The following is a 14,751-nucleotide window of genomic DNA, read 5'->3' as shown; positions in this document are numbered from 1 at the left end:
TTTGGGATTAAACTAGGAATACAGAGGATTATAAAAGATAAAATGGACAATTGTGGTTACAAAAAAATGAAGGTTTTTAGACAAACAAAATCAATGCATTAAAATTATAAAGGAAACAGTTAACTGAGAAAAAAATCTTTGCAGCAAGTTTCTCTGATAAACATCTGACAGCCAAGATCTATAAGTAACTCACTTAATTATTCAGAATAACAGATATGCCCCCAATAGATATAGTCAAAGGATATGAAAAGAGAGTTCTCAAAGGAAGAAAGAACATCAGCCAAATTTAAAAAAAAAATACTCCAAATCACTATTATTGTTGACCTTTGTACTTGGAAGAGGACCAAATGACATCACAATGTCAGTGTCAATGTATAGTGTGTCCAACTGTGGCTAATCAGACCAAAATAAGCTCAGAAGGTTCTACCACAGGCTGGGCATAAATAATCTGTGTGAATGTTTGGGATGAAGATGCCTCTAAATTTGTGCATCTCACATTTCTTTTGAGCTACTGCAATTCTGCCTAGCTCACAGAGCACAGCATCTTCTTTGATGTGGGCATGCCATGCTGGATGGTCCTGTGCCAGTGTCTCCCATGTTTCACAATCAATATCAAAGTTGTGTCCTTGTACCACTTCTGACCTCTGTGTGAACACTTGTTTTGTGTGAGTTCTTCATAAAATAGTCTCTTAGGCAAACATGTTTGGTATTCAAACAACACAGCCAGCTCATCACAGCTGTGCTACCTACAACAGAGTTTGAATATTTGGCAGTTGAGATATTTGTCCTTGAGAAAGGACATTACCTTGCCAGGTGATCTTCAGAATGTTCCTAAGACAATTCAAAGAGAAGTGGTTCAGTTTCCTGACATGGTACTGGTATATTGTCCAGGTTTCACGGGCATACAATAATGAGGTCAGCACATCTCTGTAGACTTTCAGTTTGGTAGTCAGCATCTCTTCTGACACTTTTTTTCAGGCCTTTCCAAATGCTGAGCTAGTTCCAGCAATGCATGCATCAATCTCATCATTTATGTGTATATCCTTGGAAAGTATACTGCCAAGGTAAATGAACTTACCCACAGCATTCAAAATTTTAACCATTTGCTATAACTGATGGTTTCCTGTATAGATGGTGCAGTGCTGGCTGGTGAAGAACCACTTTTTTCTTGGTACTGATTCCATTCCAGCAGAGATCGAAAAGTCAGGGGGTCCACTGTTCATACAAAAGCTGACAGAAATCTTCCACCTTATAAGCAATATGAGGTTGTCTCCCCCCCCCCCCAGGAGATCAAGGATACCTCCACTGTCCATCTTTCTAAAGGAAAAGGAAATAGATTGTCCTGTGACAATCACAGGGGTGATTGTGACTCTCTTAATCATTGCCGGAAAGATTCTTGTCACAGTCCTCCTCAATCAGCTGATCCTTTACCTAGAAGATGGTCATCTACCTAAGAGCCAGTGGTGGCTTCACAAAGGGCTGAGGAATGGTTGATATGGTGTTTGTTGCCTGACAATTCCAGAAAAAGTGGCAAAAGCAGAACAGAGATCCTTGACCTAACCAAGGACTTTGATACTGTCGGTCATGAGGGCTTATGGAAAATCATGGCGAAATCTGGTTGTTCATCATTATTGTACACCCATTTCATGATGGCATGTTTGCATGGGTTCTGGATAATGGACAAAGCTTTTGCACTTTCCCAGTCACCAATGGAGTGAAGCAGGACTGTGTGCTTGCTCCCATACTTCTTAGCATGATGTTTTCAACTATGTCAGATGCCTCCAATGAGGATAAAAATGGCATGAAGGTCAGCTACCGTACTGATGGTAAGTTATTTAACTTGAAAAGGTTACAAGGTAAGACTCCAAGTCACTAATAATAAAAAAATGAAAATTAAAAGAACTCTGAAATTCTACCTTACACTCCTCAGACTGGCAAAGATAACTCCAAAAAGGGAAAATTACAATTGGTGGAGAGGCTGTGGAAAGACAGGCATCTTTAGTGGCACCATGAATTGAGCCAGCCATTCTGGAAAGCAATTTGGAACTATATACAAAAAGTTTCTAAACTGTGGGTATATACCCCTTGACCTACTGATAAAACTACCAGGCCTATACCCAAATAGATCAAAGAGAGAAAAACTACTTACAAAAATATTTGTAGTTATTCTTTTTATTACAGAAAAGAACTGAAAACAAAAGAGGTAACCATCAATTGGGAAATAAAGGCTGAACAAATTATAGTATATGAATATAATGGATTATTGTACCACAGGAAACGAGGAAAAGGACAGTTTCAAAGAAACCTGGGAAGATATATATGAACTGATGGAAGAGTGAAGTGAACAGAACCAGGAGAAAAATTGATACAATAACAACAACATGTAAAGAAAAACAACTTTGAAAGACTTAAGAACTAAGATTAATGTAATGACTAACCATGACTTCAGAGGGTAGATGATGAAGCATGCTACTCACCTCCTGGAAGAAGGATAACAAATATAGCAAACATTTTTAGATGTGGCAAATGTGTGGATTTGTCTATATGACTAAGATAACCAGAAAAAACTTTATTCAACAATGTTCTCATAACATCTATCAAGAAAAGCTTAAAACAAGTAGACAAATATTTCAGTCTGCTATACCGAGCTAGTCAATCAATATACTTGTCTTATTCCAAAAGACTCATGATAGAAAATGCTATCCACATCCAGAGAAAGAACTATGGAGTCTGAATACAGATCAAAGCATACTATTTTCTTTTATTTTTTCTTTCTCGTGGTTTTTCCCTTTTGTTCTTATTCTTCTTCCACAACATGTTAATGCAAAAACATGTTTAATATGATTGTACATGCATAACCTATATCAGACTGCTTGCCATCTTGGGAAAGGGGAAGAAGGAAGAAAAAAATCTGGAACTCAAAATCTTATAAAAGTGAATGTTGAAAACTATCTTCACATGTAATTGGAAAAAATAAAATACTATTAAGTGGAAATATATATAATACACATATATACACATACATATATACACACACACACATATATATTTGTCTTGGACAGCCACTACAATGAGCTCAGGAATAAAAAGGAGAGAAAAACAAAGTGTATTTGAATAATGTACAGTGCTTACAGTGATCTCAAACTATACCCTGCACAAAATTCATCACTTTAATATTAATTTTCTTCTGGTGATGCTATATGGCCTTGAAACACAGAACACCATATCACCCAAGCATCAATACTGCTAGTGTCACAAAGAATACTGAAGCAATGCATGGTGGGCGTAAGTAGGCTACAACATAATTACCAAAAATAACTTATTTATAAATTATTATAAAATAGATATCTGAGCTATTTAATTCCTTAAATAGAAGTGTCAACCTGAAATTTAATGAAAACAGTCAATACATGGTGCAGCTAGGAGGCACAGTTGAAAGAACACTGGCCCTGGAGTCAGGAGGACCTGAACTCAAATCTGGCCTCAGACACATAATACTTATTAGCTGCGTGACTCTGGGCAAATCACTTAACTCCAACTGCCTCACCAAAAAAAAAAAATTATATACACATTTTTATACACATATATGTATATATATATATATATATATATATATATATATATAAATATACACACATACAGTCAATACAACAAATATGGAGGTCTTTTAATCTCAGCAAGTATGTGCCACACAAGCAAGTGCTGAGGTATCCAACATGGGGGCTGGGAACTGGGTTCATATAAGGTACTAAGGCAGAAAGAACGACTAGGCTGTTGGTGGGAGGCGTTAGGTATCTCACAGTTTCACCAGATAAGTTGTTTTACGTAAGAAGCAAAAGTCTATAAAGCAAGCTAGGGAATCCTGTGAGGGGAAAGTTTGGAACATTTACAAACTAATCAGAGGCTGCTGGTGACAACGTCTGGTCAGCTGCAGGCTATTCATTGGCCTGGGAATGGAATCTGTGTTTGTCAGAGGTTTGGAGTTCATGGCTCCATCTTAAAATCAGAGAGATAGGTGGCAAAGATGTTGTTGTTAGCCGTTTGTTCTCAAAGAGGACCATGACATTAGGAAGGTGATGCCATGACTTGCAAGTGAACTAGATTTAAGTGAGGGAGGACTGTGCAAAGTCCCTAGCCTCACTTTTTCCTCCAGAGCCATCTGGGTCCAGCTGTAAGATATAGATCAGGAGGAGGGGAGATGGCCTCCAGGTGGCAAAGATGAACTAGAGTATCAAGGCTGTCAGATCTTAAAAAATAATGAAGTTATTTCAATAATAAGTTTCCTAGGGCATGGCGGAAAAAAATCAGTCACAGAAGTCCCAACTCCCAAAGTGGTATAGTCAGGTGAGCAGTGAGATAATAAGTATTCTCTCCCTCTCAAAGAATCTTCAAAAATTAGCTGGAAAAATACTTATTAGTTATGTTACAGTAGGGATTCCTGTAGGACATGGGTAATATTGATAGGGTTACGGGATTCAAGCTGGACCCCTAAAAGGAAAAGACCATGTCTTTGAACCAACCCAGCACATAACTTTTCCACACATTTCTACCTAAATATACAATAATCCTTTCCACTGTGGCTCATTGAGCTGGCCCAGACCACTTAACTCCTTTCATAGTCTGCACCCAGAACACCCCAGGCTATTTACCACTCCTTAATGTCATCCAGATCTTCTCACTGTCTTTTCTGATACAAGTACCAATGTACCCTCCTTAACGTGCTCAGATTCATTTAGAATCTCACCTGCTTCTACTGGCATCACATTATTGCAAATTTACTAGGAATCTTGCCCACCTAATATGAAAGAAAGCTTGAGTGGTTGAATTCTTTTGAGGCAGACCCCCTGTACCCTTACATTTCAGGGTTCCCAGCACCCCAAATCACAACAGTACTAGAGCATCATCAAGGTCCCTTGTAACTCTCAAATTCTGTGATTCAAGTAGTTCACTCACAGAAAAATATCGCAGATCCTCACTCAAAATCTGCTCTTAAATTGCCAATAATTTTATTAAGCGTAGTCACATCTGAATTTACACTTGCTACGTGCCAGGCATTATACTACATACTGGATAGAAAGAAAGGCAAAAACACAATCCAGCCTCAAAAAGCCCACATTTTAATCAGGGCTATAAAATGCAAGTATGTACATATAAATTACATACAACATGAATGAAGGTAATCTGATGGAAGACACTAGTTACTATATTTACGTTTCCTACTCCCACTCCCAGAGAATGCTAGAGCCAGGCATACTAGAAAAGCTGTAAGAGGTGAGTATATGACAACTATTAAAAAGTAGACAAAAAGACTGTGATCTAGAGCATATGGCACAGAAGCAAACAGCCCCACACCATTCAATAACTTCTGATACCATTACTGTCATAAAGCAATACAATAAAATAAGTGATACTGAGAGTGATTTCTATGTCGTCAAAAAATATTATTCAGTTAATTCAGTTTAGTCAAAGTAGGGAAATGTAAATTAAATTTTAGAAAGATACCCAGTCAAAAGGAATCAACTAAAGAAAGTTGTAGCACTTAGGGAGTTTCAATTATGTGGCAAATTCATTCAAAAAGTATAATGTTTTTCCCCAAAGATGTGGCACAAACAAATCACTAATGAATTTTCCATTCATTCACATAAGTATTTTAGTCTATTCAATTCTCTTCTCCAATGCTTCAATGGATCTGGGATTTCATTCACGTGGGTACTCTCTCCAAAGGTCCAGACTGTAACTCATCCATGGCTTCTCATCCTATATTACTCTTAAATACCCAAATGTCTTTCAGAGGTGAAAATTAAACGGTCAGTTTAAGGTTCTTCTAGCTAGGTTATTCTACCCACATCCTACACAAATGACCCCACCCCATTCAACTCCTACATACATAATGCACTAGGAATCTTCCTTTAGAACCCTTGACATTTCACAGATGCAAAAAGAAAGCATGGATTGTCCACTACTTACCTCTCACTCTAATTACAGAACCAGCCCAACTCCTCTTCTAGTCATATAGCTCTCCCTGAGGAAAGCCTTTTTGCTGCTTCTCAAATAACTAAACAGTAATATAAATGAAAAGCATATAATGCAGCCTACTTATGCCCACCATGTCCCTTTGGGCAATGCTCAACTTTAGTTCTTAAGATATCAGTATTCCATCACAGCTATATAGTATCACCAGAAACATATTTTTTCTCCCAGGGAGAAGCTTGGGATCATTAAAAGTACTGCACAAATTTCCCAAAGGCAAACTAGTCCACTATTTTCCTCCTATCCTGGGACCAGGTCACTGTCTGTTTGCAGTGTCTCTCTTAGATACATGTATACTGTTGACTGTGAAATAGGTTGTCCATCATCCAAATGCTCATCATAGTCTAGAAAGTAGGCATTTTTCATCCACTTGATTTTTCCTGTACAAATATGCTCAACTCTGGAATGCAACATTCTGGGGCTTGGTACAATCATCTCAGTTTCTTTGAGGACTTCACTACATACAAGGAATCCTTTCAATAGTCAGACTCTACAGTGGACATCTTCTTTGACAATGGTAAAGACTTTTAATAAATATTTATCCCTGCTTTAAGTCTCATTTTATGTTAATAGTAGGAGACTCAAATAAAATTATCTCTATTATTATATCTTTCAAGGAATGTTATATTCATGGGAGAAAATTTTTAAGGCAAGGTTTTGTTCTACTGAATCAAGTGGTTTTTTTTTATAAGCAGTAATAAACACAGTAGGTTCTTGAATTGTCGTATAGTCCACTGTTTTCCTCCAAAGAAGTAATCTACTATAGAATATAATTTATAAAAGCCTACCTATTTTCTTTTCAAGCCCTCATCAAGGACTACCTCAATGAGTGTGTAGATTATTCCCATTTCCATTCCCATTTCCTTTCCTCCTTCCTTTCAAACACACCACAGGAAATATCTAAATTTCTCTAGAAGAATCATGAACTGTTAATACAATTTTCACACCTGAAAAACATTCATATACTTCAGCATGTTTTATGTTTATATGTTTAATAAATGCAAATGTCAAGACAATGTTTTGCCGGTATTGAAAGAGTGCCAAAAAACTATGCCCTCTAAATTATTAAACTGTCTACTAATATTTGAATCAGAAATACCACTGCTAGGCCTACGACCCAAAGGGATCAAAGAGACAAAAAATATTTACAGCAGCTTTTTAATTAGTGGCAAAGAATTGGATACTAAAGAGGTACTCATCAGTCAGGGAATGGATAAACAAATTATATGAATGGAACAGAAAAACCTGGGAAGACTTACATGAGCAGATAAAGAGTTAACTGGGCTGAATTAGAAGACTAATTTATACAATAGCAAAAACACTGTGAAGACAACTTTGAAGGATTTAAGAACTCTGATCAAGCACTGACCAACTATGATTTCAGGGGACTCAAGATGTAGAGTATATATGCATATATAAAGAACCTACTGCCAAAACAAGAAGCTTAAAGGTTTAAAGGTTTACTTTTACCTATCACCAGGTTTAATTTTGACATAAAAGTATCTTATCAGAAGCAAAGCTAATGCTATCTGTTTAATATCAATGCATAATTACTCTGTAGCAGTGAATAAGTAAGGAATATATTCAAATACTGCAGAACTTCATTTAGAAAAGCACATATAGTATCCTAAATAAAAGATCTGTTTGTCTAATAAACTGGCAGTACCTCAGTGAATTGCAGGCTCAGTTTTCTCATCTCTAAAATTAGAAGATTAGATGATCTCTAAAGAAGATCCAAATTCTAAAGTTCTATTAACCTAGTATTACATGAGCTTACATACAGAATGCCAATGCTTTGATAAATACACTGATAGAGGAACTTCTTGGTATGGTATGACTTGTAACCCACAAACATCTTATTATAAGCAACTGCCATCCATGTCCCTCCATTTGTCCAGTGTTGGGGTCCTTCCTCTAGAGATCTTACAAGTTAGTAATCTGTATTATTGAAAGAAATGATTATTGACTAATGATTTGGGAAGATTCAGAGTTCCTCCTTTTCTCTATCCTCATTTCAAGACCTCTCTGAAGGCTGAGCTAACTCTGCTCTATCCAGCCCCACCCAACCTTACAAGGAATCTCTAGTCCAGGGGTAGGGGAACCTGTGGTCTCAAGGCAATCTGTGGCCCTCTAGGTCCTCAAGTACAGCCCTTCAACTAAATCCAAACTTCACAGAACAAATCCCCTTAATAAAAGGATTTGTTCAGCAAAACTTGGATTCACTCAAAAGGCCACATCCAGGGACCTAGAAGGTCACAGGTTCCCCACCCCTAGGGCTCTAGTCTTGCTGAATTCCATTTAATCAAGTTTGGATGGAGAAAGATCCTTCTGTCTAAATTGCCCAAGGCTAGGGGTACTCTAGGTATAGAGAGAGTCTCTCTGTCCAAGGGTGACGTGACTCTCAGTCCCTTATTGTAATATTCATTCTATCATTCACTGTTAATCAGAGTTGATGGCATCCTTTTTAACACTCCTCTTCCAAAAGGGCATAAAAACTGGGAGACCTCCATGATTATCTTTGTTCCAATAGAGAGATGGCCGAATGACCATCTTTTTATCAAAATACTGCCATTATTAATAAAATGATTAAATTTTATGACATTCAAATCTTTTTAAAGGCCACATTATGCAATCCCTCATTCTCACCTGGTGACCAATACAATTCCTTTTTTGGTTATTCATACACACACACACACACACACACACACACACACACACACACACAGAGAGGCAACAGGCTGACTGGCAGAGGAGTCAATAATCAATCACTATGTTCAAATTCTGCCTCTGATACTTAGTACCAAAGTGAGCAAGTCATTTCACTTATCATAATCCAAGTTTCCTTCTCTCTAAAATGTGGATACTAAAATCTGTGATACCTCTCACATGGTTGATATGAGACTCAAATGAGATAATATATATGTAAAGTGCTTTGCAAACCTTAAGGCACTATTAAATGTCAATCATTATTATTTCTATATCTTTTATAGTACTTCTTGAACACAATTATTTTGGGGTATATAATATACTTCAGCTTATTTACATCTACTATGAGTCTCTCCACTGACCTTTCCATAATCTGCAATTTCAATTCACCAAAAATTGGGGTATTTTATGATTCAGTGTCCAACAGCATCACCAGAAGTTTAAGAGTTATCAAATGAAATTCAACTATTTACTATCCATGCTATGTCACTGAAACTTAAGGCCTACTCAGTTTCTTTTACCTATTAAAAACTAACAAAAATGTTTTAAGTTGTACCTGATATGAATCCTGTTATTTTTATAAACAGTTGCCCTGGGCTAAAAGCCTTTTAAAAAATAGACATTTGGGACTGGGTTATTCTGTCTGACCTCACACCAAGGGACCTAGTTGATAGAAGGTCATTCTGTCTTTAGTTGTATCCTCTGTAGGTCATAATAAAGTCCTAGGAGGGAGGAATGGCCAAGGAATGATGGGACCTGCCTGGGAAGTACACTGGGGTGAATGAGTATCCCATTCATTCTTCACCCTATTTTGATGTTGTTATATTTTATTCTGAAGGATGAGGTTGCACTTATGATTGCAAATACACACAAGTTTTTGCTTTCTCTGATTTTCTGCTAATGGGAAAAAAAATGGAAGAGAATAAAACTCTACTGATTTTGAGACAAAAAAGGGGGGAAGGGAGGTCTGACGTTTCCTATCCAGCTGGAAAATACATCAAAGTAAACCAGTCTAGTTCATCAAGACTCATAACCTCAAGACTGGCCACTGCTAGGCAATGACATTTTTTTTGGGTCACAATTAATTTCATGAGTCTAGGACAGACAGAATTCCATTTTCATCTATGAGTACCTATACTCACTTATACTGATGAAATAATATATTTTGGTGTACTATCCCAAAATTAAATGCCTAAACAGAAATGTAATGTGATACATTACAGGAATCGGGCATAACAAAACTGTTAGCTGGTATAATCAAAGAATGGGTAAAGGAACTATCATGAATCACAGAATCTTAGTACCTAACTGAACCTAAGAGATAATTTAGAACCACCCCATTTTCCAGATGAGAAAAACAAGGTCCAGACCATTGAAGTATCTTTGCCAAGTTCTAATCTCCTGACTCTCGTTCAGACTTCTTTTCCACCATGCCATGCTGCCTGCAAATTTTCAAAGGAATAGAATACAATAAAATATTTTAACCCAAAAATCATATTGAAAATAATATAATATTTCTTTACTGCCCCAGAAAGGACTTCAAAATGTTACAGGGCTTAAAGCTCACCACTGTGAATTAGTAGAGATCTGGGTTCCAGACCTGACAATTGCCATTTCCTTGACATGGCATTAGGCAGTTAAATGTCACCTTTCTTGAGCCTCTTGTATGTCCTCATCTATAAAATGAGGAACTGAACAAGATTTCTAAGGTCCAATCTAGTACTAACATTGTGTGAATCTCAGGTACTACTGAGAAAGTTCTGGCTAAAAGACTACTGCATTACAAATTCACCCAATATGCCAGAATAAAAGAGAAAATTCAGTCTTCCTGAATTTTCACATTAGAAGCTGAATTCAGAAACAGCTCCTTGGGGGCAGCTAGGTGGCCCAGGGGATAGAGCACCAGCCCTGGATTCAGGAGGACCTGAGCTCAAATCCGACCTCAGACACATAACGCTTACAAGCAGTATGACCCTGGGCAAGTCACTTAACCCCATTGCCTAGCCAAAAAAAAAAAAAACCACACCTCCTTCAGAGACAACCTGAATTTCCAATATTACTGACAAAGAGATGGCCATTCTGAACTTTCAGCGGTCTCCTTTTCTAGATTTTCTGCAGGAACCTTCTTCTACTGCAATATGGAATTTCAAAAATATACTAAGGATACTGGGAGAAGGGGGAGGCAGCCCACTACTACTAACATAAAGACGTCTCAGAAATGAAATAATTTATCAATATTACCTAACAGAGAACAATGATTTCCGTCTTAACCATTTAATGTATAAGCATGATCTGTGAAACCTTGAAAGATATCTTGGGGTTTATGGGCTAGATTTTTTTTTCTTAAGGGCCATGCCTTAAACTCAAATCACTCTGGCTCTCAATGATTGGCCAATAATAGGTCCCAGGCCAAGATCCACTTGGTCTCGGTTTAGGCCCTGACTGGCTCAGAGTGAATGTAAATAGCAACTGTTTCAATTTTGGCCAGAAACCTTAAGGTTTCCCAGACTGGTATTTTTTTGACTAGGTGAAAGAGGCCATTCACTGCCACATTTCTTACCTAGCCTTAATCACTGAATGGGCATTGCCTCAGTCGAACTTTGACCTCTTTAAGACTTTAGATTAAAAAGTCCAAGGTCTTCCACTTCAATTCATCTCCAGTAGTCTGATCTATATCTTGCCATTGGGCCCAGATGGCTCAGGAGGAAAAAGTGAGGCTGATGACTTTGCACAGTCCTCCCTCACTTAAATCCAATTCACTTGCAGGGTCACAGTATTACCTCCCTCATGTCATAGTCCTCTATGAGAACTAAGGACAAACTACAACATAAGAACACTTCAAAAACTTGAATGAATTCTATACAAGTAAATCTACTAAATTAAAAACTAGAAACTCAGACTTCTTTAATTGTTCATTTTAGGGGCAGCCAGGTGGCACAGTGGATAGAGCACCGACCCTGATTCAGGAGGACTCCAGTTCAAATCTGGCCTCAGACACATAATACTAACTGCGTGACCCTGGTCAAGTCACTTAACCCCAATGCCTAATCAAAAAAAGAAAAGGAAATGTCTATGGTATGAAAAAGGGCATCAATTGTTCATTTTAACCTAATTATAACAATTATGACTGTTCATATATCCAACTTTGTTTAAATAGACTGAAACTGTCCAATTCATCACATGCCATTGAATTGCAGAACACTTATTGCATTATACACAAATCCAAAAATGTTTAGATAAATTGGAAGCTATAGCAATTCTCTGAAGTAGTTCAGAACATGGAAAGAGATTAATGACATTTATATAGCACTTTCTTTACAATAACCCAATGAGTGAGGTACAGCAAGAATTAAATCCCTACCCAAGAGATGAGAAAACAGAACTGGTTAAGTGACTTGTCCATGGTACACAATTGAAGTAGTGAAATAAAGGTCTCATTGATCCAAGACCATAACTCTGGCTCAAGGCTCTCTTCTCACTTATACCATAAGTCCTTTCACAACTGCCTCTGTAATTTCTTATATTATTTTGCCTATAATGAATTACTAAGGGATGGGGAAAAATTTTTTTGAAGCACATACTTAATTTACTATGCATGATTAAGTTATTAACTTTAAGCACATCACTATGTATACCTTCATGTATACGTCAAGCTCCACAGCTGGTCAACACAGGAATGAAACTACACTGAAAATACATTTACGTTTGAAACTGGAACTCTCCTACCACTAACCTTTTATGCTTTCTAATCTTTCTTTTCCGATTTAATTAACAAACTTTGAAACATAAGCTGGCAAAAGATTTGTTTTTTTAATCATGGCCAGTTCACTCCACTCCGGTGACAGAGGTGGTGTTACTTGTTTTCCTCCATAACTTTCCAAGTCAACAATGAAATTTAGCGACATTTTTCAAGGGGAAAGGGATTAAGAGGCAATAGGCCAATTTCCAGAGGGGGGGGGAAGAAAAAAGGAAATCGCGCACACTGAGGGCCGCAACGAAATCCCCCAGCACTTCATTTTCGAGGCGAGGGATGCATTTTGCAAACTGAAGTCCTCGTCTCTCGCCGGGGTGCTTGGGGCTCCTAATGGCTGGAAGGGTGGGGGTGGAGGAAAAGAGAAGGGGGAAGAGAGGAGGGGTCCAGTTTCTAGTGGCCACCCCCGCAAGCAAAGGAGCACCTGGAGAAAAGGGGGAGAAATGGGCTGGAGAAGCACTACAGGAAAGACCTTTTACCCCAACACACACACACAGACGCACTCCCAACCCCCACCCCTCCTTCCCAGGGAAGGTGGAGCAAGAGAAGCAAATCACCTTCGGCGAGGCTGCCCCCACCCACCCCTACGGTCCAGCTGTCCCGCCACGGGCTGACCCACCGTCGGGTACTCGCGGTGAGTGGCTCCAGCCCTGCTCCCTCCTGCCAGTGGAAGGAGCCGCCGTCCGTCCGGGCTGGACACCCCCCATGTTCGTCCCCCTGCCCCCCATTCGCAGCATCCCCCTGCGGCCAGGGGCGCGCGCCCCCCGCGGGAAGAGCAGGGGAGGGGCGCAGGTCCCCCGCTGCCGCGGCCCCCCCTGCCGCGCGTGCCGGGCCAGCGGAGGGGAGGGAGGCGCCTCCGGCGGCCCCGGGGTTCCCAGGTCGCCTGCTCCGGTGCCGAGGGAACCGACCTCTCGCCCACCGTCCCCGCTCCGAGGAAGCCCGAGGGACTGCGGCGGCAGAGCCGGGGACGGCAGGGACCGGGAGGGATTGTCGCAGCCTGGGGGCGGGGAGACGAGGGGGGAGCGAGGGTGCGGGGGTCACGGGGGCGGACGGGGAGGAGGCGACAGCGCGTTACCTTCCTCGGCGGTGTCCATCTTGTCTGGGGGGGCGGCGGTGACGCAGCCGCGGATGCTCCCGAGACTGGAGCCTTCCGGGCGGAGGCGGGGGGAGGTGATGGAGGAGGGAGGGGTAGGCCGGGGAGGGGAGAGCGAGGTGGAGGCGTGCGTGAGGGTAGAGAGGCGGGGGAAGAGGTGGAGAGAGAAAAAGTGAGAGAGGGAGAAGAAAGTGAGAAGGTAAGGGGGCGGGGTGGGGGATGTGGAGGTGGGGAGTAGGCCCAGGCGTACAGTGGAGACCGGAAGGAACTTGAGCGCCATCAACGACGGGGCTGGCGTCACGTCCGGCCTTGGCCGCTCGGTGCCCTCCGCTCTGGAGCTGGGGGGAGGGAGGAGGTATGAAATTGATGAGGTGCTGAGTTTCCTCCCTGCGGAGCAGTGGGGAAGGTGCATTGGCCAGGCGGCCGTGAAGCGTGAGCCGGGGAGCGGGACCACATGTGTAGAGGAGTTTATTTTCAGACGTGGACTGTATTTTCGTTTGGCGTGACCTGTTACACGGGAAGGCGTGCGTGGCGGGGTGGGGGTGGAGTGGAGTTGGAGGAGGAGGGTCTGAGTGGAAAATGATAAAAATGCAAAAAAGAAAAGAAGTGCATCAAGATAACATTTTAAAATTACACAGAAGAGAAAAAAAAGTTCCGAAAGGGACAAGAATGGCAATTTTATCACAAACCTGACATTTAATAATGCTTTTTTAAACTAATAAGTTCACGGTTGTATATACAATCCTCTTTGTAGTCTTTGTTGAAATGTTTGTTGATAATTGTTAAATTCGCAATACAAAAGAAAAGTTTAAAAAAAACCCAAAAACTGAATAGCTGAAGTGGCAGAACCTGAGACTAACGTAGGGAGCAGTGGAAGTAGGTCGATGAACTTGTTACCCAGAGAGGCTGATAAGCTTAGAGTGGCCACTTAGAGTGGGAGTGTGCGGAGGCGGAGGCGGAGGCGGGGAGCTGGATCCCAGTAGGCTTCCCTGACCTTCCCGAAAGCCTATTATTTAGCCAGGGAAGCCAGTTTAACGCAGAAGACTTTAAAGAGATGAAATAAAGGATTCTGAACTATGAGCTTTTCTATTTATAAAGCTGATGCCTTAACCGGTACTGCTTCAACTCTGTCCCAAGTATTTAGAGAGAGTTGTCCACCAAATTTAAAAAA

At 40.3% G+C, this 14,751-nt stretch overlaps 1 protein-coding gene across 1 annotated transcript in view; it reads right to left on the bottom strand.

The window, feature by feature from the left end:
• Positions 1 to 14,007, bottom strand: part of MARCHF6 (membrane associated ring-CH-type finger 6) — a 90,318-nt gene extending 76,311 nt beyond the window's left edge. Inside the window, 5 exon segments of the mRNA XM_078153311.1 lie at positions 13,563 to 13,597; positions 13,600 to 13,682; positions 13,684 to 13,714; positions 13,717 to 13,764; positions 13,767 to 14,007. Coding sequence (XP_078009437.1) covers positions 13,563 to 13,597; positions 13,600 to 13,682; positions 13,684 to 13,714; positions 13,717 to 13,764; positions 13,767 to 13,992 — 423 coding nt within the window. The 5' untranslated portion in view covers positions 13,993 to 14,007.
• Positions 14,008 to 14,751: the final 744 nt, after the last annotated feature.

Source organism: Phascolarctos cinereus, unplaced genomic scaffold (assembly GCF_003287225.1).
Source record: "Phascolarctos cinereus isolate Bilbo 61053 unplaced genomic scaffold, phaCin_HiC Scaffold_4;HRSCAF=312, whole genome shotgun sequence".
Taxonomy (NCBI): domain Eukaryota; kingdom Metazoa; phylum Chordata; class Mammalia; order Diprotodontia; family Phascolarctidae; genus Phascolarctos; species Phascolarctos cinereus.
This window is presented reverse-complemented; position numbering and strand designations above follow the sequence as displayed.